Genomic DNA, 20,730 nt, shown 5'->3' on the forward strand with positions numbered 1-20,730 from the left:
ACAGCCAACACACAGCCAGAACACTGCCAGAACACAGCCAGAACACTGCCAGAACACAGCCAGATCACTGCCAGAACACAGCCAGAACACAGCCAGATCCCAGCTCTTACAAAGCACAGCCAAAACACAGCCAGAACACAGCCAGAACACAGCCAGAACACAGCCAGAACACTGCCAAAACACAGCCAAAACACAGCCAGAACACTGCCAGAACACTGCTAGAACACAGCCAGAACACAGCCAGAACACTGCCAGAACACAGCTAGAACACAGCCAGAACACTGCCAAAACACAGCCAGAACACAGCTAGAACACTGCCAGAACACAGCCAAAACACTGCCAGAACACAGCTAGAACACAGCCAGAACACTGCCAAAACACAGCCAGAACACAGCTAGAACACTGCCAGAACACTGCCAGAACACAGCCAAAACACAGCCAGAACACAGCCAAAACACAGCCAGAACAATGCCAGGTCCCAGCCTAAACACAGCCAGAACACAGCCAGAACACAGCCAAAACACAGCCAGAACACTGCCAGAACACTGCCAGAACACAGCCAAAACACAGCCAGAACACAGCCAGAACACTGCTAGAACACAGCCAGAACACAGCCAGAACACAGCCAGAACACAGCCAGAACACTGCCAGAACACAGCCAGAACACAGCCAACACACAGCCAGAACACTGCCAGAACACAGCCAGAACACTGCCAGAACACAGCCAGATCACTGCCAGAACACAGCCAGAACACAGCCAGATCCCAGCTCTTACAAAGCACAGCCAAAACACAGCCAGAACACTGCCAGAACACTGCCAGAACACAGCCAGAACACAGCCAGAACACAGCCAACAGATTGACTAAAAGCTTTGTGCATAAAAGCCTTTTCAGACTCAGAGAAAGATCTGTGATGTGAAACATTGTCAATGAAAAATAATCGCCTGCTGGTCCTCTGCTGGTCCTCTGCTGATCCTCTGCTGGTCCTCTGCTGGTCGTCTGCTGGTCCTCTGCTGGTCCTCTGCTGGTCCTCTGCTGGTCGTCTGCTGGTCCTCTGCTGGTCCTCTGCTGGTCCTCTGCTGGTCGTCTGCTGGTCCTCTGCTGGGCTTTGATCTGTCTTTATACTTTACAGAACGCTGACTTTAACTTTAAACCGCTTGGTAAGAAGAGCAAAACAAAGAGGGATTTAAAAGAGGCAGAAAGTAGCAGGCTGATCCATGATCAGTCCACTAGATGTCAGAGGGAACCACCCAGGAAGGAGAGTATGAGAGAGTGAGCCGGCCTATTACCCAGCGTGGGCCTCCGACGTCCCCACAACGTTCTGACAACCAGACGTCACGCGGGTTCAGTTCAGAAGGCCCGCACTGGCCTCTGGGTAATCCTGAAGATTCCGGTGGCGGTGTCTTTGCCGTGCTCCGAACTGGAAGTGATAGTTATGTCTTCCTGTCACCGTGTCACAGTCTTACTCGCTGTGCGTGTGTGTGTGTACCACTGGACTCAAGGAAGTCTAAGGAAGCAGAATCCTTCAGCCTGAGAGACTTTCCTCTGGAGAAAAAGCAACCCCTTTAGTTGACAGTTGGCTGAATATAGATAACAACCCCTTGAGTTGACAGTTGGCTGAATGTAGATAACAACCCCTTGAGTTGACAGTTGGCTGAATATAGATAACAACCCCTTGAGTTGACAGTTGGCTGAATATAGATAACAACCCCTATAGTTGACAGTTGGCTGAATATAGATAACAACCCCTTGAGTTGACAGTTGGCTGAATATAGATAACAACCCCTTGAGTTGACAGTTGGCTGAATATAGATAACAACCCCTTGAGTTGACAGTTGGCTGAATATAGATAACAACCCCTTGAGTTGACAGTTGGCTGAATATAGATAACAACCCCTTGAGTTGACAGTTGGCTGAAATAGATAACAACCCCTTGAGTTGACAGTTGGCTGAATATAGATAACAAGCCCTTGAGTTGACAGTTGGCTGAATATAGATAACAACCCCCTTGAGTTGACAGTTGGCTGAATATAGATAACAACCCCTTGAGTTGACAGTTGGCTGAATATAGATAACAAGATAACCCTTGAGTTGACAGTTGGCTGAATATAGATAACAACCCCTTTAGTTGACAGTTGGCTGAATATAGATAACAACCCCTTGAGTTGACAGTTGGCTGAATGTAGATAACAACCCCTTGAGTTGACAGTTGGCTGAATATAGATAACAACCCCTTGAGTTGACAGTTGGCTTAATATAGATAACAACCCCTATAGTTGACAGTTGGCTGAATATAGATAACAACCCCTTGAGTTGACAGTTGGCTGAATGTAGATAACAACCCCTTGAGTTGACAGTTGGCTGAATATAGATAACAACCCCTTGAGTTGACAGTTGGCTGAATATAGATAACAACCCCTTGAGTTGACAGTTGGCTGAATATAGATAACAACCCCTTGAGTTGACAGTTGGCTGAATGTAGATAACAACCCCTTGAGTTGACAGTTGGCTGAATGTAGATAACAACCCCTTGAGTTGACAGTTGGCTGAATATAGATAACAACCCCTTGAGTTGACAGTTGGCTGAATATAGATAACAACCCCTTGAGTTGACAGTTGGCTGAATATAGATAACAACCCCTTGAGTTGACAGTTGGCTGAATATAGATAACAACCCCTTGAGTTGACAGTTGGTTGAATATAGATAACAACCCCTTGAGTTGAAGCTAAGGATTTTATTAATAAAACTCTCTCACACTTTCATGGTGAAACAATGGGAGAAATGGGAGTTGTCTTTTGAAATGTGTTTGTATGATAGATTAGACTTAACATGAAATGAACATACAGGTGTGTGCCTATACACAGAGCTTTACAGTATGTCCCAAGAAACAGCCTATACACAGAGCTTTACGGTATGTCCCAAGAAACAGCCTATACACAGAGCTTTACGGTATGTCCCAAGAAACAGGTGTGTGCCTATACACAGAGCTTTACGGTATGTCCCAAGAAACAGGTGTGTGCCTATACACAGAGCTTTACGGTATGTCCCAAGAAACAGATACAGAAGCATGTCCCAAGAAACAGGTGTGTGCCTATACACAGAGCTTTACGGTATGTCCCAAGAAACAGCCTATACACAGAAATGTCCCAAGAAACAGCCTATACACAGAGCTTTACGGTATGTCCCAGGAAACAGCCCATACACAGAGCTTTACGGTATGTCCCAAGAAACAGCCTATACACAGAGCTTTACGGTATGTCCCAAGAAACAGCCTATACACAGAGCTTTACGGTATGTCCCAGGAAACAGCCCATACACAGAGCTTTGGTCCCAAGAAACAGCCTATACACAGAGCTTTACTGATGTCCCAAGAAACAGATTTTCTACACACAGAGCTTTACGGTATGTCCCAAGAAACAGCCTATACACAGAGCTTTACGGATGTCCCAAAGAAAACAGATGTGTGCCTATACACAGAGCTTTAGTCCCAAGAAACAGCCTATACACAGAGCTTACGTATGTCCCAAGAAACAGCCTATACAGAGATTAATGTCCCAAGAAACAGATGTGTGCCTATACACAGAGCTTTACGGTCCCAAGAAACAGCCTATACACAGAGCTTTACGGTATCTGCTCGTGGGAGACAATTTACATTTTCTCTGAGCACCCAGACATGATACAAACAGAATGATTAAGAACCAACAGATTGCAAGCCCATTAATCCCTAATATACACCCATAAATACACACACACACACACACACACACACACACACACACACACACACACACACACACACACACACACACACACACACACACACACACACACACACACACACACACACACACACAGAGAGAGAGACAGACACTGAAGCGATGCACAATGACGCGATGATGTGGCCAGGTTATGCTGGTGGTTGTGTGTGATGAGAAACCGCGTAACATTCCCACACAGCCAGTCTCATCAGTACGTCTCTCTCCCTCCTGGTAGGCAGATTGATGTGAGGATGGAGGGGAGGAGTTGGAAGAGACGAATGAGTTATGAAGGAAGAATGAGATGTGGAGGAGAGGTAGAGAGATGGAGGGATAAATGGATGGAGGAGAGGAGAGGAGAGGTAGAGGGATGGAGGAGAGGAGAGGTAGAGGGATGGAGGAGAGGAGAGGTAGAGAGATGGAGGAGAGGAGAGGAGAGGTAGAGAGATGGAGGGGAGGAGAGGAGGAGAGGTAGAGAGATGGAGGAGAGGAGAGGAGAGGTAGAGGGATGGAGGAGAGGAGAGGAGGAGAGGTAGAGAGATGGAGGAGAGGTAGAGGGATGGAGGGATAAATGGATGGAGGAGAGGAGAGGAGAGGTAGAGGGATGGAGGAGAGGAGAGGGAGAGGTAGAGAGATGGGAGGGATAAATGGATGGAGGAGAGTAGAGGAGAGGTAGAGAGATGGAGGAGAGGAGAGGTAGAGGGATGGAGGAGAGAGAGGAGGAGAGGTAGAGGGATGGAGGAGAGGGAGAGGAGGAGAGGTAGAGAGATGGAGGAGAGGAGAGGAGGAGAGGTAGAGAGATGGAGGAGAGGAGAGGAGAGGTAGAGGGATGGAGGAGAGGAGAGGTAGAGAGATGGAGGAGAGGAGAGGAGAGAGATGGAGGAGAGGAGAGGAGGAGAGGTAGAGAGATGGAGGAGAGGAGAGGAGAGGTAGAGGATGGAGAGAGGAGAGGAGGAGAGGTAGAGAGATGGAGGGAGAGGGAGGAGAGGTAGAGGGATGGAGGGATAAATGGATGGAGGAGAGGAGAGGAGAGGTAGAGGGATGGAGGAGAGGAGAGGAGAGGTAGAGAGATGGAGGGATAAATGGATGGAGGAGAGTAGAGGAGAGGTAGAGAGATGGAGGAGAGGAGAGGTAGAGGGATGGAGGAGAGGAGAGGGAGGAGAGGTAGAGGGATGGAGGAGAGGAGAGGAGGAGAGGTAGAGAGATGGAGGAGAGGAGAGGTAGAGGGATGGAGGGATAAATGGATGGAGGAGAGGAGAGGTAGAGAGATGGAGGAAAGGAGAGGTAGAGAGATGGAGGAGAGGACTGGAGGAGAGGAGAGGAGAGGTAGAGGGATAGAGGAGAGGTAGAGGGATGGAGGGATAAATGGATGGAGGAGAGGAGATGAGAGGTAGAGAGATGGAGGAGAGGAGAGGAGAGGAGAGGTAGAGAGATGGAGGAGAGGACTGGCGGAGAGGAGAGGTAGAGGGATGGAGAGGAGGAGAGGTAGAGGGATGGAGGAGAGGTAGAGGGATGGAGGAGAGGAGAGGTAGAGGGATGGAGGAGAGGAGAGGAGGAGAGGTAGAGGGATGGAGGAGAGGAGAGGTAGAGGGATGGAGGAGAGGAGAGGAGAGGGAGAGAGATGGAGGGATAAATGGATGGAGGAGAGGAGAGGTAGAGGGATGGAGGAGAGGAGAGGAGAGGTAGAGGGATGGAGGAGAGGAGAGGAGAGGTAGAGGGATGGAGGAGAGGAGAGGAGAGGAGAGGTAGAGAGATAGAGGAGAGGAGGAGAGGTAGAGAGATGGAGGAGAGGAGATGAGAGGTAGAGGGATGGGAGGAGGAGAGGAGGAGAGGTAGAGGGATGGAGGAGAGGGAGAGGAGAGAGGGATGGAGGAGAGGAGAGGAGAGAGGTAGAGAGATGGAGGGATAGAATGGGATGGAGGAGAGGAGAGGTAGAGGGATGGAGGAGAGGACTGGAGGAGAGAAGAGGTGGAGAGAGATGGAGGGAGGGAGGAGAGAGATGGAGGAGAGGAGAGGAGAGTGAGAGACCAGGGAGGGGTGAGGGTGTAGAGAGATGGAGGAGAGGAGAGGTAGAGAGATGAGAGAGAGGACTGGAGAGAGAGAGGTAGAGAGATGGAGGAAAGGAGAGGTAGAGAGATGGAGGAGAGGACTGGAGGAGAGGAGAGGTAGACAGATGGAGGAGAGGGACTGGAGGAGAGGAGAGGTAGAGGGATGGAGGAGAGGAGAGGTAGAGACCAGATGGAGGAGAGGACTGGAGGAGAGGAGAGGTAAAGAGAGATGGATGAGAGGACTGGAGGAGAGGAGAGGTAGAGGGATGGGGGTAGAGGGATGGAGGAGAGGAGATGTAGAGAGATGGAGGAGAGGAGAGGTAGAGAGATGGAGGAGAGACTGGAGGAGAGGAGAGGTAGAGAGATGGAGGAGAGGAGAGGTAGAGAGATGGAGGAGAGGACCCAGAGGAGAGGGAGAGGAGAGGTAGAGAGATGGGGGTAGAGGAGAGGTAGAGGGATGGAGGAGAGGAGAGGTAGAGGGATGGGGGGGTAGAGGGATGGAGGAGAGGAGATGTAGAGAGATGGAGGAGAGGAGAGGTAGAGAGATGGAGGAGAGGACTGGAGGAGAGGAGAGGTAGAGGGATGGAAGGTAGTGTTTTATCACCAGAATGAATGAAACAATCTCCAGGCTGCATCAATAATGTGAGCCAGATTAAGTTTTCATCAGATAGCTCAGAATTAGCATGGGCAGGAACAGACAGGAGAAGACGAGGAATGATATGTGTAGGAAATACAGGGAGGACAGGGAGCATATAGATATGTAGGGGAGACAGGGGGAGGTATGGTTACTGGGGGATCGTTGTTTGGATGAATGGTGATGGCGAAAAGGGAGAGAGTGGGAGAGGGGAAGAGGGAGAGAGAGGGAGGGAGAGAGAGGGAGGGAGAGAGGGGTAGAGGGAGAGAGAGACAGAGAAAGAGGGAGGGAGAGAGGGGTAGAGGAGAGAGGGAGAGAGAGGATGGAAGAGGATACAAGGAGGATAAGTAATAGTGTAGGAGGAGAGAGGGAGAGGGAGGGAGGGAGAGAGAGAGGAGTAGAGAGGAAAGGGAGAGAGAGAGAGAGGGGGGGGAGAGAGGGAGAGGGAGAGAGAGAGAGAGAGAGAGAGAGAGAGAGAGAGAGAGAGAGAGAGAGAGAGGGAGAGGGAGGGGGGAAACAGAGAGAGGGGGAGACAGAGAGAGAGAGAGAGAGAGAGAGAGAGAGAGAGAGAGACAGAGAGAGCAAGAGACAGAGAGCGAGAGACAGAGAGCGAGAGACAGAGAGCGAGAGACAGAGAGCGAGAGACAGAGAGCGAGAGACAGAGAGAGAGAGACACAGAGAGAGAGACACTCTGGCATGTTGTGTCTCAAGCATCATTAAACATGTACAGACCAGAATAAGGGGAGGGGTGTAGAGACCAGAATAGGGGGGAGGGTGTAGAGACCAGAATAAGGGGAGGGGGTGAGGGGGGTGTAGAGACCAGAATAAGGGGAGGGGTGTAGAGACCAGAATAAGGGGAGGGGTCTAGAGACCAGAATAAGGGGATGGGTGTAGAGACCAGAATAAGGGAGGGGTGTAGAGACCAGAATAAGGGGAGAGGTGTAGAGACCAGAATAAGGGGAGGGGTGAGGGGTGTAGAGACCAGAATAAGGGGAGGTGGGAGGGTGTAGAGACCGGAATAAGGGGAGGGGTGTAGAGACCAGAATAAGGGGAGGGGTGTAGAGACCAGAATAAGGGGAGGGGTGTAGAGACCAGAATAAGGGGAGGGTATAGAGACCAGAATAAGGGGAGGGGAGGGGTGTAGAGACCAGAATAAGGGAGGGGTGTAAAGACCAGAATAAGGGGAGGGTGTAGAGACCAGAATAAGGGGAGGGGTGTAGAGACCAGAATAAGGGGAGGGGGAGGGGTGTAGAGACCAGAATAAGGGAGGGTGAGGGTGTAGAGACTGTTGGGAATAAGGGAGGGTGTAGAGACCAGAATAAGGGGGGGGAGGGGTGTAGAGACCAGAATAAGTGGAGGGGTGAGGTGTGTAGAGACCAGAATAAGGGGAGGGGTGTAGAGACCAGAATAAGGGGAGGGGTGTAGAGACCAGAATATGGGGGGTGTAGAGACCAGAATAAGGGGAGGGGTGAGGGGTGTAGAGACCAGAATAAGGGGAGGGGTGAGGGTGTAGACCCAGAATAAGGGGAGGGGGTGTAGAGACCAGAATATGGGGGTGTAGAGACCTGAATAAGGGGAGGGGTGTAGAGACCAGAATAAGGAGGGGTGAGGGGTGTAGAGACCAGAATAAGGGGAGGGGTGAGGGGTGTAGAGACCAGAATAAGGGGGAGGGGTGTAGAGACCAGAATAAGGGGAGAGGTGTAGAGACTAGAATAAGGGGAGGGGGTAGAGACCAGAATAAGGGGAGGGGTGTAGAGACCAGAATAAGGGGAGGGGTGTAGAGACCAGAATAAGGGGAGGGTGTAGAGACCAGAATAAGGGGAGGGGTGTAGAGACCAGAATAAGGGGAGGGGTGTAGAGACCAGAATAAGGGGAGGGGTGTAGAGACCAGAATAAGGGGAGGGTGTAGAGACCAGAATAAGGGGAGGAGGTGAGGGTGAGGGGTGTAGAGACCAGAATAAGGGGGGGGTGTAGCGACCAGAATAAGGGGAGGGGTGTAGAGACCAGAATAAGGGGAGGGGGGAGGGGTGTAGAGACCAGAATAAGGGGATTCAAGGGGAGGCAGTATCTGAGCCTGGTACACCCCAGCTGTTGGGTAACTAAGGGGAGGCTGTATCTGATCCTGGTACACCCCAGCTGTTGGGTAACTAAGGGGAGGCTGTATCTGAGCCTGGTACACCCCAGCTGTTGGGTAACTAAGGGGAGGCTGTATCTGAGCCTGGTACACCCCAGCTGTTGGGTAACTAAGGGGAGGCTGTATCTGAGCCTGGTACACCCCAGCTGTTGGGTAACTAAGGGGAGGCTGTATCTGAGCCTGGTACACCCCAGCTGTTGGGTAACTAAGGGGAGGCTGTATCTGATCCTGGTACACCCCAGCTGTTGGGTAACTAAGGGGAGGCTGTATCTGAGCCTGGTACACCCCAGCTGTTGGGTAACTAAGGGGAGGCTGTATCTGAGCCTGGTACACCCCAGCTGTTTGGTAACTAAGGGGAGGCTGTATCTGAGCCTGGTACACCCCAGCTGTTGGGTAACTAAGGGGAGGCTGTATCTGAGCCTGGTACATCCCAGCTGTTGGGTAACTAAGGGGAGGCTGTATCTGAGCCTGGTACACCACAGCTGTTGGGTAACTAAGGGGAGGCTGTATCTGAGCCTGGTACACCCCAGCTGTTGGGTAACTAAGGGGAGGCTGTATCTGAGCCTGGTACATCCCAGCTGTTGGGTAACTAAGGGGAGGCTGTATCTGAGCCTGGTACACCCCAGCTGTTGGGTAACTAAGGGGAGGCTGTATCTGAGCCTGGTACACCCCAGCTGTTGGGTAACTAAGGGGAGGCTGTATCTGAGCCTGGTACATCCCAGCTGTTGGGTAACTAAGGGAGGCTGTATCTGAGCCTGGTACACCCCAGCTGTTGGGTAACTAAGGGGAGGCTGTATCTGAGCCTGGTACACCCCAGCTGTTGGGTAACTAAGGGAGGCTGTATCTGAGCCTGGTACACCCCAGCTGTTGGGTAACTAAGGGGAGGCTGTATCTGAGGCTGGTACACCCCAGCTGTTGGGTAACTAAGGGGAGGCTGTATCTGAGCCTGGTACACCCCAGCTGTTGGGTAACTAAGGGAGGCTGTATCTGAGCCTGGTACACCCCAGCTGTTGGGTAACTAAGGGAGGCTGTATCTGAGCCTGGTACACCCCAGCTGTTGGGTAACTAAGGGGAGGCTGTATCTGAGCCTGGTACACCCCAGCTGTTGGGTAACTAAGGGGAGGCTGTATCTGAGCCTGGTACATCCCAGCTGTTGGGTAACTAAGGGGAGGCTGTATCTGAGCCTGGTACACCCCAGCTGTTGGGTAACTAAGGGGAGGCTGTATCTGAGCCTGGTACACCCCAGCTGTTTAACTAAGGGGAGGCTGTAACTGGTACACCCCAGCTGTTGGGTAACTAAGGGGAGGCTGTATCTGAGCCTGGTACACCCCCAGCTGTTGGGTAACTAAGGGGAGGCTGTATCTGAGCCTGGTACACCCCAGCTGTTGGGTAACTAAGGGGAGGCTGTATCTGAGCCTGGTACACCCCAGCTGTTGGGTAACTAAGGGGAGGCTGTATCTGAGCCTGGTACACCCCAGCTGTTGGGTAACTAAGGGGAGGCTGTATCTGAGCCTGGTACACCCCAGCTGTTGGGTAACTAAGGGAGGCTGTATCTGAGCCTGGTACACCCCAGCTGTTGGGTAACTAAGGGGAGGCTGTATCTGAGCCTGGTACACCCCAGCTGTTGGGTAACTAAGGGGAGGCTGTATCTGAGCCTGGTACACCCCAGCTGTTGGGTAACTAAGGGGAGGCTGTATCTGAGCCTGGTACACCCCAGCTGTTGGGTAACTAAGGGGAGGCTGTATCTGAGCCTGGTACACCCCAGCTGTTGGGTAACTAAGGGGAGGCTGTATCTGAGCCTGGTACACCCCAGCTGTTGGGTAACTAAGGGGAGGCTGTATCTGAGCCTGGTACACCCCAGCTGTTCTTTATTGGTTCAGACAGGTTATACCTGATGAGAGGCTCTTTCTGACATTTTGAAGTCAGATCTTTGTATATGTATTTGTAAATATCACCATCTTCCTTGATACACCAGCGCTCTGTAAATAAATCCTCATTTGCACCTCTTCCTGCCTGTCTCCTGCTGACGGCGGCTCGAAGGAACCTGTTTTACACGAATACAGATATCACAGCAACCTGTCACTTCAAAAGCACCCAGTGATCTCAGAGTCTCTGCATTTCAATGTTATGTTTTTTTTTTTTTGAGGTAGAGCGTGATGTAAGCAGAATTTAATATAATTCCATTTGCACGAAACCACCCCAAAAATGGTTCCCCCCCGGCTCATTTCAACTACCCATTTAGTCAGTTTATCCTAGCCGGGTCTGCTCTGTGGAGTGAAATCACTAAAACACACAGGCAGTTGGACGTTCACAGTTCTTCGGATGTTTTGAACATCTAGATGCTGTATGTGAAGTGAAAGCATTGAAACACATTTACATACATTTACATTTAAGGGGATCTGTTTTGGTTGTGTTTAGGTTAATGTGGTTGTGTTTAGGTTAATGTGGTTGTGTTTAGGTTAATGTGGTTGTGGTTGTGTTTAGGTTCATGTGGTTGTGTTTAGGTTCATGTGGTTGTGGTTGTGGTTCATGTGGTTGTGGTTGTGTTGAGGTTCATGTGGTTGTGTTTAGGTTCATGTGGTTGTGTTTGTGTTTAGGTTCATGTGGTTGTGGTTGTGGTTGTGGTTGTGTTTAGGTTCATGTGGTTGTGGTTGTGGTTGTGGTTGTGTTTAGGTTCATGTGGTTGTGTTTAGGTTCATGTGGTTGTGGTTGTGGTTCATGTGGTTGTGGTTGTGTTGAGGTTCATGTGGTTGTGTTTGTGTTTAGGTTCATGTGGTTGTGGTTGTGGTTGTGGTTGTGTTTAGGTTCATGTGGTTGTGGTTGTGGTTGTGTTTAGGTTCATGTTTCAGTGTTGCCTTGTCTGTGAATACAGCTAGATACTGTAGCTGTTACCTTTCACAACAGGGGCTTGCCTCTGACTAAACCCCCACTCCCCTGCCTGCACCACCATTTCATTATTCCACATGTTGTGTAACTGTACGAAGGAGCAGAGTGGAAGCCATTAGGGCTCCTTAATGGTCGCCCAGTTTCATCAGAACTTACAGGGATCCTGGTTAGTGGTTTCTCCATTAGGGCTCCTTAATGTTCGCCCAGTTTCATCAGAACCTACAGGGATCCTGGTTAGTGGTTTCTCCATTAGGGCTCCTTAATGGTCGCCCAGTTTCATCAGAACTTACAGGGATGCTGGTTAGTGGTTTCTCCATTAGGGCTCCTTAATGGTCACCGAGTGCCATAGGTCAACATAGTTCATAGGTCAACATAGTTCATAGGTCAACATAGTTCATAGGTCAACATGGTCCATAGGTCAACATGGTCAACATGGTCCATAGGTCAAGGTGGTCCATAGGTCAACACGGTCCATAGGTCAACATGGTCCATAGGTCAAGGTGGTCCATAGGTCAAGGTGGTCCATAGGTCAACGTGGTCCATAGGTCAACGTGGTCCATAGGTCAACGTGGTCCATAGGTCAACGTGGTCCATAGGTCAACGTGGTCCATAGGTCAACGTGGTCCATAGGTCAACGTGGTCCATAGGTCAACATGGTCCATAGGTCAACATGGTCCAGAGGTCAACATGGTCCATTTACAGCACAGTGACAGAGGTTTCTGGTTATTGTGGCTGTAGGGTGAAATCCCTTTCTAGTTGATGGGATGGTGTGAGCGTGTGCAATGTGTGATTGTTGAGAGCAGTGTCACCCTTTAAGGTGTTGCAGAATATTGATATGTTAGAGACTGTGGTGTTTCCATCAGCATCACTTCCATGACAACCTGACAACAGACTGACTAACCCATGTTCTCCCTCTCTGTCTCTCTCTGTCTGTCTCTCTCTCTCTCTCTCTCTCTCTCCCTCGCTCTCTCTCTCTCTCTCTCCCTCTCTCTCTCTGTCTCTGTCTCTGTCTCTGTCTCTGTCTCTGTCTCTGTCTCTGTCTCTGTCTCTCTCTCTCTCTCTCTGTCTCTCTCTGTCTCTCTCTCTCTCTCCTCCCTCTCTCTCTCCTCCCTCTCTGTCTCTCTCTTTCTTTCTTTCTTTCTTTCTCTCTCTCTCTCTCTCTCTCTCTCTCTCTCTCTCTCTCTCTCTCTCTCTCTCTCTCTCTCTCTCTCTCTCTCTCTCTCTCTCTCTCTGTCTCTCTCACTATCTCTCTCTGTCTCTCTCTCTCTCTCACTCGGTCTCTCTCTCTCTCTCTCTCTCTTTCTCTCTCCCTCTCCCTCTATCTCTCTCCTTATCTCTCTCCCTATCCCCCTCTCTCTCTCTTTCTCTCTCCCTCTCCCTCTATCTCTCTCCTTATCTCTCTCCCTATCCCTATCTCTCTCTCTCTCTCTCTCTCTCTCTCTCTCTCTGTCTCTCGCTCGCTCTGTCTCTCTCTCTCTCCCTCCCTATCTCCCACCCTATCTCTCTCTGTCTGTCTGTTTGCCCACTCCCTCTCTCCTCTCCCTCTCTCCTCTCCTCCAGACTCCATAGCCACAGCTTCAGGGCCTCTGCTGGTTGAGGTAGCCAAGTCCCTGGGGTCCAGTCTGGGCCTGGCCCTCAACACCTCCATGTACTGCAACAAGCAGGTCATCATCATAGACAAGGTCAAGCCCGCAAGCATCGCAGACAGGTAACTAGACCCTGCTGGGCCAGTTTAATATATGTCCTGTCCCTACAGACACGGACACACTGCAGACATAGAGAGGGAGAGGGAGAGGGAGAGGGAGAGGGAGAGGGAGAGAGAGACAGAGAGACAGAGAGACAGAGAGGCTTGTGGTCCTTCTGTAGCTCAGTTGGTAGAGCATGGCGCTTGTAATGCCAGGGTAGTGGGTTCGATCCCCGGGACCACCCATGCGTAGAATGTATGCACACATGACTGTAAGTCGCTTTGGATAAAAGCGTCTGCTAAATGGCATATATTATTATTATATTATTATTTTTATTTGATGACTTATCTGTGGGGCTCCTGCAGAGCCTCTATTGCTTCCTGACAGGAATCGATTCAGAGGAAGAAACAGAGAGAAGAGAGAAAAGAAATGGATGTGCAGGTGGAAGCTTGTTGCCTTTGAGACGTTTGATAGTTGGAAATGTATAAACGCTTAGTGTCTAATTATAGAAATACAATAAGTCATATGTGGTCTGACGCTAGCGGGCGGCCTGGAATAACAACAGAGAAACACAATGCTGAGTGGACGGAAAATACACTCTGTTTCCCTAATGGCATTCTATACCCTATGTAGTGCCCTAGGACCCATAGGCCACTGATTAAAAGTAGTGCACGATGTAGGGAATAGGGTGCCATTTGGGATAAAGTCACAGTCTTTATGAGGAGGAAGGAGAGAAGTTTACTTCCTTCACTCGCTGACTATAATAAGACAGTCCTCTGGCCTCCGGCGGCTCTACTTATTAAAACATTCAGGGAGGATAACAAGCCTCTCTCCTTCCTCTGGGTTGCTTCTAAGTCATGGATTGGAGGAGTCCTGACTCAGTATTAATATAGCTCCACCCAGCTAAACCTGGTTGGTCACCGATAGACGAATCAGATTACTGAGTGGTTGCTTCTAAGTCATGGATTGGAGGAGTCCTGACTCAGTATTAATATAGCTCCACCCAGCTAAACCTGGTTGGTCACCGATAGACGAATCAGATTACTGAGTGGTTGTTTAGGTAGTTTTACCTTAACGACTGTTACTAATAGACTAATCAGATTACTGAGTGGTTGTTTAGGTAGTTTTACCTTAACGACTGTTACTAATAGACTAATCAGATTACTGAGTGGTTGTTTAGGTAGTTTTACCTTAATGACTGTTACTAATAGACTAATCAGATTACTGAGTGGTTGTTTAGGTAGTTTTACCTTAATTACTGTTACTAATAGACTAATCAGATTACTGAGTGGTTGTTTAGGTAGTTTTACCTTAACGACTGTTACTAATAGACTAATCAGATTACTGAGTGGTTGTTTAGGTAGTTTTACCTTAACGACGTCATCGAAAGAGTAATCAGATTACTGAGTGGGCAGAACATATTCTTTATCAACCTCTTTGGAAGGAGAGAAGTTTACTTCCTTCACTCACGGACTAAAATAAGATGGTTCTCCCGCCTCTGAAGACTCTCGTTAAGAGATTTGCCCAAAGCCCTCCGTTAGGCTCTTGTTGACTACTTTGTGGATGTGAGAAGAATCAGATAGATCCCCACCCACCTCATCTCCCTCTCTCTTTCTCTCTCTCTCTCTCTCTCTCTCTCTCTGTATCTCTCTCTCTCTCTCTCTCTCTCTGTCTCTCTCTCTCTCTCTCTCTGTATCTCTCTCTCTCTCTCTCTCTCTCTCTGTATCTCTCTCTCTCCCTCTCTCTCTGTATCTCTCTCCCTCTCTCTCTCTCTCTCTCTCTCTCTCTCTCTCTCTCTCTCTCTCTCTCTCTCTCTCTCTCTCTCTCTCTCTCTCTCTCTCTCTCTGTATCTCTCTCTATGTGTCTCTCTCCCTCTCTCTCTCTCTCTCTCCCTCTCTCTCTCTCTCTCTCCCTCTCTTTCTCTCTCTCCCTCTCTCTCTCTCTCTCTCCCTCTCTTTCTCTCTCTCTCTCTCTCTCTCTCTCTCTCTCTCTGTCTCTCTCTGTCTCTCTCTCTCTCTGTATCTCTCTCCCTCTCTCTCTCTCTCTCTCTCTCTCTCTCTCTCTCTCTCTCTCTATGTGTATCTCTCTCTCTCTCTATGTGTATCTCTCTGTCTGTCTGTCTGTCTGTCTGTCTGTCTGTCTGTCTGTCTGTCTGTCTGTCTGTCTGTCTGTCTGTCTGTCTGTCTGTCTGTCTGTCTCTCTGTCTCTCTGTCTCTCTGTCTCTCTCTCTCTCTCTCTCTCTCTCTCTCTGTCTCTCTGTCTCTCTGTCTCTCTCTCTCTCTCTCTATGTGTATCTCTCTCTCTATGTGTATCTCTCTCTCTGTCTCTCTCTCTCTCTCTCTATGTGTATCTCTCATTTACATTTACATTTAAGTCATTTAGCAGACGCTCTTATCCAGAGCGACTTACAAATTGGTGCATTCACCTTATGACATCCAGTGGAACAGTCACTTTACAATAGTGCATCTAAATCTTAAGGGGGGGGGGGTGAGAGGGATTACTTATCCTATCCTAGGTATTCCTTAAAGAGGTGGGGTTTCAGGTGTCTCCGGAAGGTGGTGATTGACTCCGCTGTCCTGGCGTCGTGAGGGAGTTTGTTCCACCATTGGGGGGCCAGAGCAGCGAACAGTTTTGACTGGGCTGAGCGGGAGCTGTACTTCCTCAGTGGTAGGGAGGCCAGAGGTGGATGAACGCAGTGCCCTTGTTTGGGTGTAGGGCCTGATCAGAGCCTGGAGGTACTGAGGTGCCGTTCCCCTCACAGCTCCGTAGGCAAGCACCATGGTCTTGTAGCGGATGCGAGCTTCAACTGGAAGCCAGTGGAGAGAACGGAGGAGCGGGGTGACGTGAGAGAACTTGGGAAGGTTGAACACCAGACGGGCTGCGGCGTTCTGGATGAGTTGAAGGGGTTTAATGGCACAGGCAGGGAGCCCAGCCAACAGCGAGTTGCAGTAATCCAGACGGGAGATGACAAGTGCCTGGATTAGGACCTGCGCCGCTTCCTGTGTGAGGCAGGGTCGTACTCTGCGGATGTTGTAGAGCATGAACCTACAGGAACGGGCCACCGCCTTGATGTTGGTTGAGAACGACAGGGTGTTGTCCAGGATCACGCCAAGGTTCTTGGCGCTCTGGGAGGAGGACACAATGGAGTTGTCAACCGTGATGGCGAGATCATGGAACGGGCAGTCCTTCCCCGGGAGGAAGAGCAGCTCCGTCTTGCCGAGGTTCAGCTTGAGGTGGTGCTCCGTCATCCACACTGATATGTCTGCCAGACATGCAGAGATGCGATTCGCCACCTGGTCATCAGAAGGGGGAAAGGAGAAGATGAATTGTGTGTTGTCTGCATAGCAATGATAGGAGAGACCATGTGAGGTTATGACAGAGCCAAGTGACTTGGTGTATAGCGAGAATAGGAGAGGGCCAAGAACAGAGCCCTGGGGGACACCAGTGGTGAGAGCGCGTGGTGAGGAGACAGATTCTCGCCACGCCACCTGGTAGGAGCGACCTGTCAGGTAGGACGCAATCCAAGCGTGGGCCGCGCCGGAGATGCCCAACTCGGAGAGGGTGGAGAGGAGGATCTGATGGTTCACAGTATCGAAGGCAGCCGATAGATCTAGAAGGATGAGAGCAGAGGAGAGAGAGTTAGCTTTAGCAGTGCGGAGCGCCTCCGTGATACAGAGGAGAGCAGTCTCAGTTGAATGACTAGTCTTGAAACCTGACTGATTTGGATCAAGAAGGTCATTCAGAGAGAGATAGCGGGAGAGCTGGCCAAGGACGGCACGTTCAAGAGTTTTGGAGAGAAAAGAAAGAAGGGATACTGGTCTGTAATTGTTGACATCGGAGGGATCGAGTGTAGGTTTTTTCAGAAGATGTGCAACTCTCGCTCTCTTGAAGACGGAAGGGACGTAGCCAGCGGTCAGGGATGAGTTGATGAGCGAGGTGAGGTAAGGGAGAAGGTCTCCGGAAATGGTCTGGAGAAGAGAGGAGGGGATAGGGTCAAGCGGGCAGGTTGTTGGGCGGCCGGCCGTCACAAGATGCGAGATTTCATCTGGAGAGAGAGGGGAGAAAGAGGTCAGAGCACAGGGTAGGGCAGTGTGAGCAGAACCAGCGGTGTTGTTTGACTTAGCAAACGAGGATCGGATGTCGTCGACCTTCTTTTCGAAATGGTTGACGAAGTCATCTGCAGAGAGGGAGGAGGGAGGGGGGGGAGGATTCAGGAGGGAGGAGAAGGTGGCAAAGAGCTTCCTAGGGTTAGAGGCAGATGCTTGGAATTTAGCGTGGTAGAAAGTGGCTTTAGCAGCAGAGACAGAGGAGGAAAATGTAGAGAGGAGGGAGTGAAAGGATGCCAGGTCCGCAGGGAGGCGAGTTTTCCTCCATTTCCGCTCGGCTGCCCGGAGCCCTGTTCTGTGAGCTCGCAATGAGTCATCGAGCCACGGAGCGGGAGGGGAGGACCGAGCCGGTCTGGAGGATAGGGGACATAGAGAGTCAAAGGATGCAGAGAGGGAGGAGAGGAGGGTTGAGGAGGCAGAATCAGGAGATAGGTTGGAGAAGGTTTGAGCGGAGGGAAGAGATGATAGGATGGAAGAGGAGAGAGTAGCGGGGGGAGAGAGAGCGAAGGTTGGGACGGCGCGATACCATCCGAGTAGGGGCAGTGTGGGAGGTGTTGGATGAGAGCGAGGGGGAAAAGGATACATGGTAGTGGTCGGAGACTTGGAGGGGAGTTGCAATGAGGTTAGTGGAAGAACAGCATCTAGTAAAGATGAGGTCGAGCGTATTGCCTGCCTTGTGAGTAGGGGGGGGAAGGTGAGAGGGTGAGGTCAAAAGAGGAGAGGAGTGGAAAGAAGGAGGCAGAGAGGAAAGAGTCAAAGGTAGACGTGGGGAGGGTAAAGTCGCCCAGAACTGTGAGAGGTGAGCCTTCCTCAGGAAAGGAGCTTATCAAGGCATCAAGCTCATTGATGAACTCTCCGAGGGGAACCTGGAGGGCGATAAATGATAAGGATGTTAAGCTTGAAAGGGCTGGTAACTGTGACAGCATGGAATTCAAAGGAGGCGATAGACAGATGGGTAAGGGGAGAAAGAGAGAATGACCACTTGGGAGAGATGAGGATCCCGGTGCCACCACCCCGCTGACCAGAAGCTCTCGGGGTGTGCGAGAACACGTGGGCGGACGAAGAGAGAGCACTAGGAGTAGCAGTGTTGTCTGTGGTGATCCATGTTTCCGTCAGTGCCAAGAAGTCGAGGGACTGGAGGGAGGCATAGGCTGAGATGAACTCTGCCTTGTTGACCGCAGATTGGCAGTTCCAGAGGCTACCGGAGACCTGGAACTCCACGTGGGTCGTGCGCGCTGGGACCACCAGAGTAGGGTGGCCGCGGCCACGTGGTGTGGAGCGTTTGTATGGTCTGTGCAGAGAGGAGAGAACAGGGATAAACAGACACATAGTTGACAGGCTACAGAAGAGGCTACGCTAATGCAAAGGAGATTGGAATGACAAGTGGACTACACGTCTCGAATGTTCAGAAAGTTAAGCTACGTAGCAAGAATCTTATTGACTAAAATGATTAAAATGATACAGTACTGCTGAAGTAGGCTAGCTGGCAGTGGGTGCGTTGTTGACACTACACTAATCAAGTCGTTCCGTTGAGTGTAATAGTTTCTGCAGTGTTGCTATTCGGGGGCTAGCTGGCTAGCTAGCAGTGTTGTTTACGTTACGTTGCGTTAAAAGAATGACAATAGCTGGCTAGCGAACCTAGAAAATCGCTCTAGACTACACAATTATCTTTGATACAAAGACGGCTATGTAGCTAGCTATGTAGCTAGCTACGATCAAACAAATCAAACCGTTGTACTGTAATGAAATGAAGTGAAAATGTGATAATACCTGTGAATGCGACCGGGTTGTTGAGTTCTATTCAGAAGACGTTGGCTAGCATTGGCTAGCTAGCAGAGTCTCCTACGTTAAGGACGACAAATAGCTGGCTAGCTAACCTCGGTAAATTAAGATAATCACTCTAAGACTACACACTCTAAACCTAAACAACACAATTATCTTGGATACGAAGATACGAAGACAGCAAAGACAGCTATGTAGCTAGCTAACACTACACTAATCAAGTCGTTCAGTTGAGTGTAATAGTTTCTCCAGTGCAGCTAATCAGTGGACGTTAGCTAGCTGGCTAGTGAAGACTACGTTAGGACGGCGAAATACGATAATTACGCAATTATCTTTGATACAAAGACGGCTATGTAGCTAGCTGAGAAGAAATTGCTAAGATTAGACAAATCAAACCGTTGTGCTATAATGAAATATAATGAAATGTAATGAAAAAGTTATACTACCCGCGGGAGCGAAGTGCAGATGTGCAGATGCGACCACTCGCTCCAACCCGGAAGGTCTCTCTCTCTCTCTCTCTCTCTCTCTCTCTCTCTCTCTCTCTCTCTCTCTCTCTCTCTCTCTCTCTCTCTATGTGTATCTCTCACATATCTCTGAGTCAACAGGGGATGGGATTGGAAGTAGAAATCTGCACCTCAAATTGCCCAATATTTCCTATATGTACTGTAGGCCCTATTCAGACTTGAGATAAATTGACTTAAAATGGAATTAAGTATTTTTTTAAAAACATGTTGATTTAAGTCTACTTACCTCAAGTCTGAATTGGGCCCTATATTAGGACTATTTTAGAATGCCCCCTAAAAAATGTCATGTCATCTCTCTGTAGGTGTGGGGCGCTGCACGCGGGTGACCACATCCTGTCTGTGGACGGTACCAGTATGGAGTATTGTACCTTGGCCGAGGCCACCCAGCTGCTCGCCAGCGCCTGTGAACACGTCAAGATGGAGATCCTGCCCCACCACCAGACCAGGCTGGCCCTCAAGGGTCCTGAACACGGTACTGACCCTATCCCTAACCTATGACCCCTAACCCCACCACCAGACCAGGCTGGCCCTCAAGGGTCCTGAACACGGTACTGACCCAAACCCCACCACCAGAACAGACTGGCCCTCAAGGGCCCTGAACACAGTACTGACCCTATCCCTGACCCCTAACCCCACCACTATATCTACTAGTCTAGTAATCAGGTAGTAATACTATATCTACTAGTCTAGTAATCAGGTAGTAATACTATATCTACTAGTCTAGTAATCAGGTAGTAATACTATATCTACTAGTCTAGTAATGACTAACCAGGTAGTAATACTATATCTACTAGTCTAGTAATCAGGTAGTAATACTATATCTACTAGTCTAGTAATGACTAAGCAGGTAGTAATACTATATCTACTAGTCTAGTAATGACTAATCAGGTAGTAATACTATATCTACTAGTCTAGTAATCAGGTAGTAATACTATATCTACTAGTCTAGTAATCAGGTAGTAATACTATATCTACTAGTCTAGTAATCAGGTAGTAATACTATATCTACTAGTCTAGTAACCAGGTAGTAATACTATGTCTACTAGTCTAGTAATCACGTAATAATACTATATCTACTAGTCTAGTAATCAGGTAATACCACTATATCTACTAGTCTAGTAATGACTAATCAGGTAGTAATACTATATCTACTAGTCTAGTAACCAGGTAGTAATA

At 49.6% G+C, this 20,730-nt stretch overlaps 1 protein-coding gene across 1 annotated transcript in view; it reads left to right on the forward strand.

The window, feature by feature from the left end:
* Positions 1–20,730, forward strand: part of LOC124019528 (glutamate receptor-interacting protein 1-like) — a gene marked incomplete at its 3' end in the record, with an annotated part of 335,325 nt that overhangs the window by 269,563 nt on the left and 45,032 nt on the right. Inside the window, exons 9-10 of the mRNA XM_046334890.1 lie at positions 13,018–13,165; positions 19,857–20,026. Coding sequence (XP_046190846.1) covers positions 13,018–13,165; positions 19,857–20,026 — 318 coding nt within the window. The remainder of the gene's footprint in view (positions 1–13,017; positions 13,166–19,856; positions 20,027–20,730) is intronic.

This window comes from Oncorhynchus gorbuscha, unplaced genomic scaffold, assembly GCF_021184085.1.
Source record: "Oncorhynchus gorbuscha isolate QuinsamMale2020 ecotype Even-year unplaced genomic scaffold, OgorEven_v1.0 Un_scaffold_619, whole genome shotgun sequence".
Classification (NCBI taxonomy): Eukaryota; Metazoa; Chordata; class Actinopteri; order Salmoniformes; family Salmonidae; genus Oncorhynchus; species Oncorhynchus gorbuscha.